We start from the raw sequence: 12,695 nt of genomic DNA, 5'->3' as shown, positions 1-12,695 counted from the left end.
TAACTGTGTGCACGTCATTATGCCGTTTTTTCAGATATTAATCTATTCATTTGTTAAGACACATAATACTACAGCTACAATGAGATGGTTGGTTTGTGTTTGTTGTACTAACATAGCTGAGTATCCTTCCGGTCTCCCCTCCGGTTTTGTCCACCAGGTCAAAGATCTGGAAGTTCCAAGTGTTCATCCTCTCCATGAGAGCCTCATGGTCCTCCAGCATTGGATCTAGTCTGAACTCCTGCTCACCCTGGAGACAATCAGAACAAGCACAAACTCTAGAGATTAGCACAAACATTAATATCATTGACACAGACTGTTCTGAACATGGAAAAAAAACATGTGATACAGAAATACTGAAATAGTCTTACACATAGATTACACTAAGCAAAGAATATCTGGAAGATATAATACAAATGAACCATTTAGGGAAGCTGGAATGTTTTAATAACAAAATTTGTTTGCTCAATGAAGTGGGACGACCAGGCAGAATAACTGTTGGCTAACTATGGAAACCTAAATGTTACTAAGTAACTACTAAAGTTAAGTGGTTGGTTCAACTCTCAATTTAACTACACAAGTGAAAACTGAGTCCCTAATATATGTGTAATCATCGTAAGCAAGTCTAGATAAAAGTATAAGCTAAACGTCTGAAAAGTGACAGCTGCAGCAAGGGTTGATACTGTTGCTTATAGGAAAGGAATAACCTGACAAATGGTATAACTGTCCCTTGTGCTGTGCTGCAGCAGATGGTCGTATTATAAGCAGAAGCCCTTTGATCAGGCACACCTCTGATTCCTGAGTCTGCTGGTCTGTGCTGCTCGGGCTCTTCCCCTTCTCCTCCTCTGCCTGCCTCTGGTTCCCTGCAATGTCTGGCTTCCCGTCTCCAGACACGTCCTCGGTCACGCTCTCCTCCCTGATCAGAGGCTCACCTGCGAACTCCGGCCCTTCACCGCCTGCATGCGCAGAGCGCAGTGAAGGGAAGAGTACATGAACACATGCAAACAAAAATATGTTTTGATATGTTTGATATGTTTCATGTTCTTTTTTTTTCACACATTATCAAATTACTTTAGTGTGTTTTAAATTGAATTTAAATAAATATACTGCAGTCCCAAAATGAAAAGACTTACAAGTCTAGTTATTCAATCAAATTTTACAAAATTTACATTTACTCCCCAACACTATAGCACTTGTCGGCCACCACTTCAGCACACTGTATAATGTGCATTAAATGTAGATGTATGTACCTGAACATCTGCGTTGAGCCTCATTGGTAAATGATTGATGAGATTCCCCTGTATCACTGCTGGAAACTCCCTTGAGCATCTGACGTCCACAGCTAGAATGGACAGACAGACACAACAAGAATTTATTGTTATAATGACTGATTTATGGAGTGGATGAAATAAGGCACAGTAACATGCCACTTCAATACAGCAGGTCTCACCTAGTGCAGAGAGGGAAGGTGGGGCTACGGAAAGACTGCTGAAAATCGGGTGAGCTGAGGGTGTAGCCCAAGGGTTTGTGAAGGTTCAGGTTGACACTCGGCTTTGTCAGGAAGTCAGCCGTATCGGGGAACTCCACAGGCGATCGAGTGACAAGCGACAATGAAGAGGCCGTACCTACTGCGGGGGGACTGTGGCTTGGTGAAGTAACTGGGCTCAGGCTAGGAGATGTGCCTGGAGAGGATGAAGGGTGTGCATGAAAGGAGAAAGCAACAATATTCAGTCAAAATACGAGCAATTGACCAAATTGCAGTGCCTTCAGGAAGTTTTACAGTTAAGCCTCACCTGCTCTCCTGGGCCCTGCATGGTACGTGAGGGTAACAGAGGAAGACCTCTGCTTGGGAATGGTGAGCAGGTTTGCACTGGGCCCATTGGACAGACCTGAACTGGGGCACAAAACACTCACATTTAATTAACCTTTAACTCTCACCCAACCTTTTGCGAAACAAGGAATACGCATTTGAAGCTGTTTCACAATCACATGTTTTATTCATCCAGTGCACAAAACACTACAGTCCAAGGCTACACTATCCTCTGTCAAATCAGTCATCTAATGTCCCTGAAACAAAAGGAACATGATGATCTTAAACTCAAAGTGGCTCATCAGCCATCACAGCTAATCCTCTACTGCCACCCTGTGGAGAAATACAGACACTACACCTCGGTGTCCACAGAGCAAGTTTGCTGCACCGGTAAATTGTATGCTGTGTAACACATTTGTTTACAGTTACTGAAGAAACCTGATTTTATGTCAGTACATGTAAACAGTATCATTATTATAATCCACTTCATCTCCCTGATTGTGTAATATGCAGATCTGTGTTCTTCATTTTCACTCAGAAAAGAGGCAACACTGCGACATGTTGACACCTCCCTCTGCTTCAGGTTTCACTGCACAGGACTCATACAGGGCTTACAGGTACATTTTGATGTCGGAAACAGAATCAGAGGCAATAAAAGTCACAGGCAGCATTGTAATTTGTGACAGTATTGTTATATTATATATAAATATATTTACATTTTTGTTGCGTCTCTAACTTCAGCTTTTCAGTCTCACATAAACAGCTTCAAACCACAACATAGACAGCAGACCAAACCTGCAAGCAGCTGTTTATGTTGTTGTTTCAGGAAATGAAAAACACCTCCTCACCAATCAACTGTGAGAAAAAGCGTCAAATCAGACATGCATTAAATGTTTGTAATAGGGACCATGACACAACTTGATGCGTAGAAAGTCTTTTCTTAGACTTAAGTGATATGATATGATATTGATATGGATGCGTGATGAGACGTGGAGAGATGTAAAAGAACAACGGCAAAAGTAAACTGAAAAAAGAAACCAATATTTACTGTCAAATCTGGCGTCTCTATTCAAAACTAGTGGTGAGCTACAATTCTCACTTAAAATGAATAATACACAGTTGACCTGGTTTCCTATGAAGTGTACCATTTCTATTACTATTTTTAAAATGAAGATGATTTCATGCTCATTCAAAACTCACTAAGGCTCATTCAAAATTTTTCTCAGGCTGACCAAAGAAGAAAACGGCAGCCTTGATTTCACTGTGCACAGGTGCTGCTGAGCCACCTGAGGAAGACCACAGCTGGAGTTACAGCCACATTGTTCTGATCTTGCAAGAACAGCCATTAATCTGATCCAAAATGGGGCTGAATTGTGTTAGCAATTTTGAAGACCCTATGTATTTCTGAAAGGAGGTAAAGTTTGTGTTTAGTTTGTGTTGGTACCTGGTCAAGTTGAGGTCAGGGTGGGGTCTCTTGCCATTGTTGCGCTCCCAGCGTGAAGAGGTGGAGTCAAGAGGAGACAGTATGGAGGACGAGGAGGAGGTGGAACTCCGTCTGGGCTGAGGGGTGGGGAGGCTGTTTCTGCTGCTCAAACCCTGATTGGAAAGGAAGTCTCTGGTATAAATTTATGTTTTATAAACAAAATGAAGATACTGGTTATGTGACTCAAACAACATCACACCAACAGGCTATAAGCACTTGTTAAAAGTCATGTTCAGACTGACAAGAAAAAAACAAAACAAAAACGCAGCATCAAAAAGTTTAACCTGCCTCAAAATTTACCACAATGCAACACAGCACCATCTGGCAACACAACACAACATTCGGCCAATCAAATATGTGAACGCATTGAGATGGGAATTCATAAGATTTTATAGATACCAATGCCATTATCGATTCTGCTTATTGGTCTGATTCTTTATCGAATCCTTTAATGATTGCTGATCAATTTTCTGTGTGGGTGGCTGTCAGGTATGCATAAGTTCCACTATATAACCACTGTTTTCATTTAGGTTCATCTGCTAAGCCTGCCTGTGTGGTGTTAATGGTATTATACTACAGGATATTTACCCTAGTAAACGGTTTGGACGGTTGGGAAGCTGTAGCACTCGTCATATACAGTCAAATACAATGTATTGCTGGAATTTAAGCCCATGTTGTGTAGAAAGCATGAGTTTGACACAGTTTTGCAATGCGCAACAATCAGAAAAACATGCTGATGTTGATAAAACCAACTGCTAAGCTCTGAGGCACACATTTGTGATAGTTTGGATTGTTTGGAACCAGTTCTTGACTCCTATTCGTATGAATGGCACAATTAATGATGGGGAGTTATTCACCTCCCTTTACCTAGAAGATACAATGACTGCTGCTACAATAACTTCCAACAGCTGTAAAATCCTTTCTCACAGAGTTAGAAACTGCTGTGCAGTGTTATGGTATCTGAAGAGTTCAAATAAATTACATTTTACATGACTTTTGTCAGTCTCTGCTTTCCCAGGAGGACTCTGTGATAGTTACCAGTGTCAAGAACTGCATCAGATGGGGACTGGCCATTCCAAATAGGATGAAAAGGACAAGAAAGCAAAACAAGGAAAGAGAAAAACTGACTGAAACTGTTTCACTTAATAGCTTGTAACATATGATGCCGTGGATAAACAGCAATGCTGCACAGTTACTGTACTCTGAGTGCAACCAGGAGCGTGCTTAAGGAACTTTAAGTGGCTGGGTTAGTTCTGCAGTGCTAGGACTTTCTGACTGAAAATTTACTCCTATTACTCCACACTAGTTTGGTGCAGTAGTAATGCTTGTACCCACCTTAATGGTTTTCCTGTCACCCCTCTCTACAGAGTCCTCCACCTCATCGCAGGGGTAGAAACCTGGGAAAGGGGTGAAGGGGTTGACCCTGGGGCGGCACGAGCCAGAGAAAGTGCCCATGAGGCTGGAGATGCTGCGCAGAGCTGAGATGGTGTGTGGTGACAGGGACGAGTCCATCAGCAGGTCTGACACCAGGTTCCTGGCCTCGTTGATGACTGAAAGATCCACGCCGTTGCCGCTCACTGCACCCTGCCATGTGCACACGTACATCACACAGGTTAGGGGACAGGGAAGCAAAGGTACATCAGTGCAGCAGACTACTGACATGCACATGTAGTACTCAGTTTTCCAAATATTTGTTGGAAAGCTTTGTGAAAAGCCCTGTCAGTTTGCCTGCCATGTGAAAACAGATCCCAAATTTTGGCTTATGGCTTGAGACTTTGTAATAGGGGCAACAGACAGGTGCCAATCTACTGATTCATGCCACTAACCTGAAAGGCTGTTTGAAATACTGGTGTCGTGGTGGGAACAACTACATCAGGCATACAGTGCTGATGAAGATCACCCCACCTCTCGCTACACTCAAGTGTGCTCCATCTCAATTTCTTTTAGGAATCCCATTTTCCCATAGCTGACTCTGCTGTTAGTTAGTTACTATTTCTAACTTCCTCTCCTACGTCATTCCTCTCCTGTTGTCTCTTCTATTCCTCTAGCCTCTAACGCAACAGGAACAGTAACAGCAACTGCAATATTTTGGGAGGAAAACCCACTATATCTAGAGCTCATATGAGATGTGTAGAGCTATACTAATATCTCAAGTGAAATCTCATAAATTGTAAGAGCAGTCTGTCACAAAATAGGTGTAATCCTTGCTTTTTTTAGGACAGGTTTCATGAGGGAAAATGTTCCGGCTGGCTTTGCCCTGTCTAACAGGAACGAATAATGACTTTTGGTCTGTGGAAGCTAAATTCTTTGATAGATTACACAAATAGTTCAAACAAGACAAAGAATGTCTGAGTGAGATAAAAAATGTGGCATGACAACGATTCCAAGGTCATTGTATGCCAGGTTTTACACAATGTGTATTTTGCCTAACCAAAAACCAAATATCAGGAGCAGAACTGAATGTCCAAAAGGTGATTTATAGACAGCCTCTACTGGTGGACTACAGAGGCCACTCTGTGTGAGAAGTCCTGCATTAGCTGTACATGCACATGTGCCTTTATACATGTCAGCTGAAATAAACACAGCACTGACCTGATACTGTGGTTTGTACCAGTGTTTCAGATCCCAGTCCCACAAGATCATCTGAAAAAAAACACAAGAGACACACAATAGCTGTCAGTCAAATGTCATCATTGTATATGTGTTTGTGCCTAACAGAGAATATGAAATGTGAGGACAGGCTTTTACCTGTGCTCCACTTTGAGCACATTAGCCTCATGGCTTTTCAGTAAGGGCACTGGCAGGTCAGCACCAGAGCGACACAGCTTCTGCTAGTCTATTCTGCCTGTTATCTAAACACACAGTCTAGTAACAGTTTACATTAAGGATTTCCTGCACCACATGATGCACTTTCTACTACAGGTATGCTAATGCACACTGCCTTAGCAACAGCGGGCCGAGGCCTTTCACTGAAAGCAAAAGAAGAAAAGCAAACCACTAAAACCACCACGGTGCGTCTACAATGGAGCTATGAGATCTTATCTGGCTGCAACTACGTCAATTGGCAGCATTTCCACATTATCTGTTGGTAACCAGACAGCTCCCACACATTACAGCAGTCTATAGTCAAAGTTGGTGCGAGTTGTGTAACACAAAGTTACTGGACGTAATAGGCTTCTATCTTAACTATAAATACAACAGAAATTGTAAAGGAATTAATCATTTAAGACAGCAATTCACTAGTTTTGTTATATGGTCCAATTGTACTTTTGCTCATTCGCAGACTTTTTTTAAAATGTGCATGCCATTTTTCCATGCACACTTGGGTAAAAGCATTGAAATCTATTACTCTTGACAGTGCAACACATGAAAAAATTAAAACCTGCTATTTGTGATCAATCTGAGTCCAACCTGGTGATACTGAGGTAACAAAGGTACAACCATAGTATTTAAGGCCTCCCTTCACGTTGAAATGGGGAGAAATACAGCAGTTTGCCATGTAAAAATCCAGACATTAAATAAATCCAGGCCACCATGCAGACCCACCCCTCACCACAAGGGGGAGAGACACAGAGGCTTGAGAAAGACCTCCACAAACACCAGCAACCTGAACCGAACATGTAAACACACACCATCATATAGCCTATGCTTTTTTAACCTCTCTGACAGTCATCATATTGTCAGGAATAATCAAAGCACAAAATATCACTTTAACAGTGTGAAAAGTGAACATCAGTCGTATCCAGCAATATCCATAACTTCCATAAGACACTATAATATGATTTATTGTTAGACAACAAATTCACTTTATTTGGGGAATGCTTTAAATTTAAAATATTTTATATAGTTTCAATTTAAAATGTCCACTAATCATCTACATTGTTTGATTATAACCCTAACCCACATTTAAATAGCAAAACTAAACTTAAACTTTTTTTTTTTCTTTAATGTGCTTTTTTGCTCCAGTTGTCTGTAATATTATTGTTTGATTTCACACATACATGTTTCACATTTCAGCATGTAAGACATACAATCAAATCTATAACTATGGTTGTTAAATAGATCAGTGGCTCCGTCCCATCTCCTCTAATCAGTGACTGTTTCATTGATCAAAGTGGGATGTTGGGTGTTTGTCATCAGCATCTGTACAATGCTGCCAAACATTTAATATGGCAAATAAGCCCTGCCATGGCAACCCGACATAGAGGCCAGCAAACAATGCTCCATACACCATGGCAACAGGATGGCGGCAGACGGCTGGAGGACAGAGTTGTTGGCCTTCTGCTTGTTTACGGAGAGACACAGAGGGGCTGAAACAGAGAGGGAGACGGGTAAAAGCTGAAGGAAAGGATGCCATTAAGGAGGGGATGGAGAGTAAAGGACAGAATGACAGACGGAGGTTTAAAAAAAAAAAAAAAAAAAAACAGAGACACAACTAGATACATTGTGAGCTTGGCCTTCATTTAACTCAACCAGAGGATTTTTTTTTTTTTTTGTTGGCAGTTCCATTTTCTACTGACCCTCATGATCACATACGCAGTACACACCCAGTGACACACTCAAATATCTGCAGTGTGTCACGCAATATAGCGTAGTATGTGCACAATCTGTCAACACATCAACATTACAGTATGCTCTTCTCTACCTCTGCGTAGTCTGTGCACAATGCACAAAACATGGACTCTTCTCTAACCCTCACACAGCTCAGAAACAGGAAAAGCTGGCTGCATGGGCGCCTACCACCACCACCACCACCACCACCACCACAACCATCACCATTAATGTGTGCCAAGCAACAACTTATTTACAGTGAGGGCCTTCTGCATGTGATAAGATTAAAATCTTTCAATGAACAGGAAAGACATTTTCTCTGGTGATGTTATGAAAACATGACATGAGGGCGGACACACAGACAGAGACGCACAACTCAGCTGCTGACACTTAAGACACCTGTGCACACATGCATGCACACAGACACACAAACACATTACTCAACTATAACAGGACTAAGCTCATAACCTTGTATGTGGCAGGACGGCGTATGTACAAATGTATAAAATTGAAGACGTAGTTGAAAAAGTTGTGGAACCACTGTAAACCAGATGAACATATTAGAAGCGACAGAATATCTTTCTTATTTTTTATTTCACACAGTGTACAGCCTCCATCCGGGATCCACAACAGTTTTCAACAAGGCCTACTGTATTTCCTCAAAGTGACCGGGGCCTTTATTTACCTCAGCTGCAGAAGATATCAGGCCTTTATCTCTTATTCCCTCTATTTGATATGTAGCATTGGTCATAGTGGTATTTTAATACAAACCTTATTTTCATTAGCTCCCATTTGCCAGGTTTAAGTTACTGCATTACTTATAAATACAAATTCAACACTTCCTGTACCATTTCAAATTAAAAGCCCTGTTGCAGTGGACAGAAACCCTTTATTTCTTTACAGGACTTTTATTGCTGTGCTGCAGTAAGCATATTGTCTCATTTCCAGTTGCTGGCTTTTCCGTTGTTTGCAGTTCCACAGATCTGCTAGTTTCTTTAGCTTAGCAGTTATTCCTCTGCCACTTTAGTAATAATGATGCATGTAATGAAAGTAGTTTATTTGCATAAGAAGTGTACCACTTCCTTACTGCTCCCCAACAGCCAGGATACATGGGCGTCTGAAAAAAAGTCTCTAGATGTAGTGAAAATGTACTAAGTTGGCAACACTGCCAACAGGCAGTAAGCGCCCCCCTAATAGACGGTGTTTGTGCCAATTCATTTTGAAAGAGTAATGGCCAATGGGGAAACTCCAACTCAGTCTTGTGACATTTGTCTGACCAATGGTGGAAATATGATCACTCATTCAGGGACATTTGTGGTTATAGGGCCGGCCCCACTGTTGTGGTCCAGCCAAAAAGGCATATATTGCATTTTTAAAAGATTTTAAATAGTAAATTACATGATTTATTATGTGTGCACTGCTTTAGATTTAACTACCCAACAGTATATAAAGCAGTTAAACCTACTTCCAACTCAATAAATGAAATAATAACAATAATGATTTTAAAGGATGATAAGTAATATGTACTTTTACTTTTGATTCTTGAGTAAATTTTGCTCCTACTTTTAACTTTCCTTTTTCACTTCACTGAATTTTGAATGCAGGATAGTATTTTCACATTATCACATTGTACTTTTACTCAAGTTAAGGATCTAAGTACTTCATTCAATGCTAGCTCTAGAATTAGGACTCAGAGAAAAGTAAACAATCTACTGTGCATGACTGTAAATCATGCTATAAACCCAAACTTCCATTTAAAAAGAGTAGAGAAAGAATAATTGAGGATAAGTTTGTAACTGCTAATAATACTGTGCATCAATATCAACTCGGTATTTACAACTGAGAATATGGGACATGTCAGCAACCGTGTCAGACTGCCTGCCTATTTTTTCTACCCTTCATACAGTTCTCTATTTTTAATTTTAGGCTGACACAGATAGGGCTTGTTAGATTGGCCATATCCAATGTATCTGTCATTCCTTGTAACACTGTGTACACCCACATGTGCATGTGTATGAGGTTTATTTATGGTGCAGGTATTTCCATAAGGGAAATAACCGCACAATATTTATACACACTTGTGTGAATGTACAGATAAAAAGCAAACAAGGACAGACCCACACAGAAAAAACGGACAATAAAACATACATTGAAACACTAATGCACACCCTTAAATGCACAGGCAAGAAATGGTAAACATTGAAATAACTCTTCACATACACACAATTATTTAGCATGAGACAAGTCGTAAATATTTCCTTACAGGAGTCAATAAACCTGTGCAATCTATTAGACGGCGGCTTAGTCACACCTGCATGTCATATTAGCTAGGCTCTAACACTGTGGTGTGAGAGGTGCTGGAACTGATAAAAAGACGCTAATAGGAGCGTGGGGGACAGAGAAAAGGTATCAATGGCAGGCAGGCGGGCAGGACATTTGTATGGAGTGCAGCAGGGCACTGCTGACGTCAGTCTGCAGCGACGCACACAACGTCAGAGGCCCTCTGCACATGCACACTCTGATAATGAATGGGCTCTGGCAGTCGAGACACACACGGGGAGAAAAGATGATATGGAGAGAGGAAAAGAAAGCACAGGCTGGCTTGATTTTTAAGCCCCTGTTCAGGAAAGAGAGTTAACCAGATGAGAGGTTTGCTGTGTGTGTGTGTGTTTGTGTGTGTGTGTGTGTGTGTGTGTGTGTGTGTGTGTGTGTGTGTGTGTGTGTGTGTGTGTGTGTGTGTGTGTGTGTGTGTGTTTGGTCAGACATTGCTTGAACTGCCAGAATATGGCTGGGCCCTCGCACAGTGCCAAAGCTCAGACAGGTTAGCTGACAGTTGGCCAGCAGCTGAGGGAAGGAGAAGGGATCAAAAAAACAACTGTCTCTGAACTTTTGACCCAGACTGGCTCACTACAAAGATGGATCCTCCACTCAAACACACTCATATGATAAAATACACTATAAAATGAATAGAGATGATAATATAGATGGAACATTTTCTTTTTCATTTGGTGTTAACTATTAATAGTGAATTCAACAGCCTGAGTAAAGTGAAATCATCAAAGGCTGCACAAATGTTTATGATAAACTTGCAGGGTTGCACAGTTCAGAAATTATTGCTGGCAATAAAATGATCCCTCATCACCAATTCGCTGTAAAGTTTTATTTGGTAACAATGATAAATTTAGACTGACTTTGACATGGCTCTCAGTATGTGGTCTTCATAATTCAGTTAATCTGACTATCTTTCCCTTGCAGGTTGTCACTGATAATGATTAATATAAAATGGCTATAAAGAGAGAGAATGAGTTCAACAGTGAACTTACATTAACCCCATAACAAAGATGAGGAAGTTAATGACAAAAAAAGTTAATACCTTTAAATTATATGGCAGTGGTTAAGGCAGCTTTGTCTGTTTGTTTCGAAGGCCTTGACAAAGAGGATGCTCTGCAAAATGTGTCAAGTGCAACCGAAGACAGGAAGCACAAGTAAAAGTTACTACAGTAGTAAATGGAGTGTTTTTAATGTGTTTGTAAGCCAACAAGCAGTGTCTAACAAGCTAATGGTACATTGCTAAGATGCACCTTTGACAAATAGCAGCATTAATGCACCTCAAACTAAACAACAAGAAATTGTGTTTATTAACAACCAGGCTCAATATATATTAACTCTTTTTTTCCACATTTGGATCAGTTACTTTACAAGTTCACAATGAATGCACAGTGCTATATGTCACTTTCTGTTGTATAGCAGATGACCAAAGTATGAACTGAGATGAAAAGTGGGAAATGATACAGAATGTCCTGTCAGTGTGACCGGCCAGACAATCTAAAGGACCAAACACCTGTAAAAGTCTTTTTTGCATCAGTGTTGCTTGGCTCTCCACCGGCCTACAGGTCAACAGGCCCAAACAGGAAAACTCATGGTACTCCAGATGGCTAGTCCGCCTATGGCTGTCACTGGTGTCGTCAGGGCAACCTGGCAGGACCATGGAAAATTCTTTGACTAGGGAAAGGAGCTCGTGCAAAATGTCATCCCTCTCTTTCACACTCATCTACCACTTCACTGGACTGGTGTTGTTCAGCGTCTGCCTTGCAAAATCCAGCACCTATCAGTGTCATTTGGAGTACTTCTATAACAAGATCTGCTTCTTTGTATACTTTGGTGTTTGTCCTGTTTGGCATCTACCTAGTGAATTAAAAACACACACACACACACACACCCAATGAAATGTCTTCCCAAACATGGTTAAAAAATTCAAACCATCCAAAGAATGAACAAGTTAACAATTACAAATCTCATGTCTCATTAGTCTGGGTGTGAAAAGTCCTGGTTTAGACAGACAGAAAGGAACAATTAAGGGCCAGCGTGAGCAAACAACACTGTTGACTACTATAACTGTTAGAAGAGCATTCACTAGGGATTGAGCAAATCATTGTGCTGTGCAAGGCTCTACAATAAAATAAGAATTTGAATTTTAAATATTAAAATATTTCCCCTTAGTTATGAAACCTTGGCAGGACTGATTAGACTGTAGCCCAGGCCAACCGCTGAATGTGGTTTGAGTGCTTGGATGTCAAATGCGTGTTTCTAGGGTGCGTTCACACCTGTACTTAGAGCTGTCCACTTGTGATCAGATCACCCGAGATGGATGTTAATACCAGGTCTGAACAGGGCTAAGGTCATTTAAGTATTTTTGGGGTTGATCTGCCATACTGGGCACCTGGTGTTTGTTTACATATGGAGCAGAGGATAAAGAGCTACTTTTGGGCCCACATTACTGCAGAATTTCCACAAAAACAAAATATACAGTGAACAAATGAAAGGGAGGTAACACGGTAGTTGTGAAAAAAAATG

The 12,695-nt window shown here is 40.9% G+C and overlaps 1 protein-coding gene across 1 annotated transcript in view; it reads right to left on the bottom strand.

Moving 5' to 3' along the window:
- Window positions 1-12,695, bottom strand: part of pde3b (phosphodiesterase 3B) — a 39,541-nt gene that overhangs the window by 7,145 nt on the left and 19,701 nt on the right. The window contains exons 2-9 of the mRNA XM_071488568.1: window positions 5,883-5,933; window positions 4,626-4,874; window positions 3,252-3,403; window positions 1,791-1,891; window positions 1,448-1,679; window positions 1,248-1,339; window positions 787-953; window positions 113-247 (exon numbers count right to left, since the gene is read on the bottom strand). Of these exons, the coding sequence (XP_071344669.1) occupies window positions 113-247; window positions 787-953; window positions 1,248-1,339; window positions 1,448-1,679; window positions 1,791-1,891; window positions 3,252-3,403; window positions 4,626-4,874; window positions 5,883-5,933 (1,179 nt within the window). The remainder of the gene's footprint in view (window positions 1-112; window positions 248-786; window positions 954-1,247; window positions 1,340-1,447; window positions 1,680-1,790; window positions 1,892-3,251; window positions 3,404-4,625; window positions 4,875-5,882; window positions 5,934-12,695) is intronic.

The sequence above is a fragment of the Trachinotus anak genome, unplaced genomic scaffold, assembly GCF_046630095.1.
Source record: "Trachinotus anak isolate AG129_WGS33_773 ecotype Australia unplaced genomic scaffold, CSIRO_AGI_Tana_v1 ptg000011l, whole genome shotgun sequence".
Lineage (NCBI taxonomy): Eukaryota > Metazoa > Chordata > Actinopteri > Carangiformes > Carangidae > Trachinotus > Trachinotus anak.
This window is presented reverse-complemented; position numbering and strand designations above follow the sequence as displayed.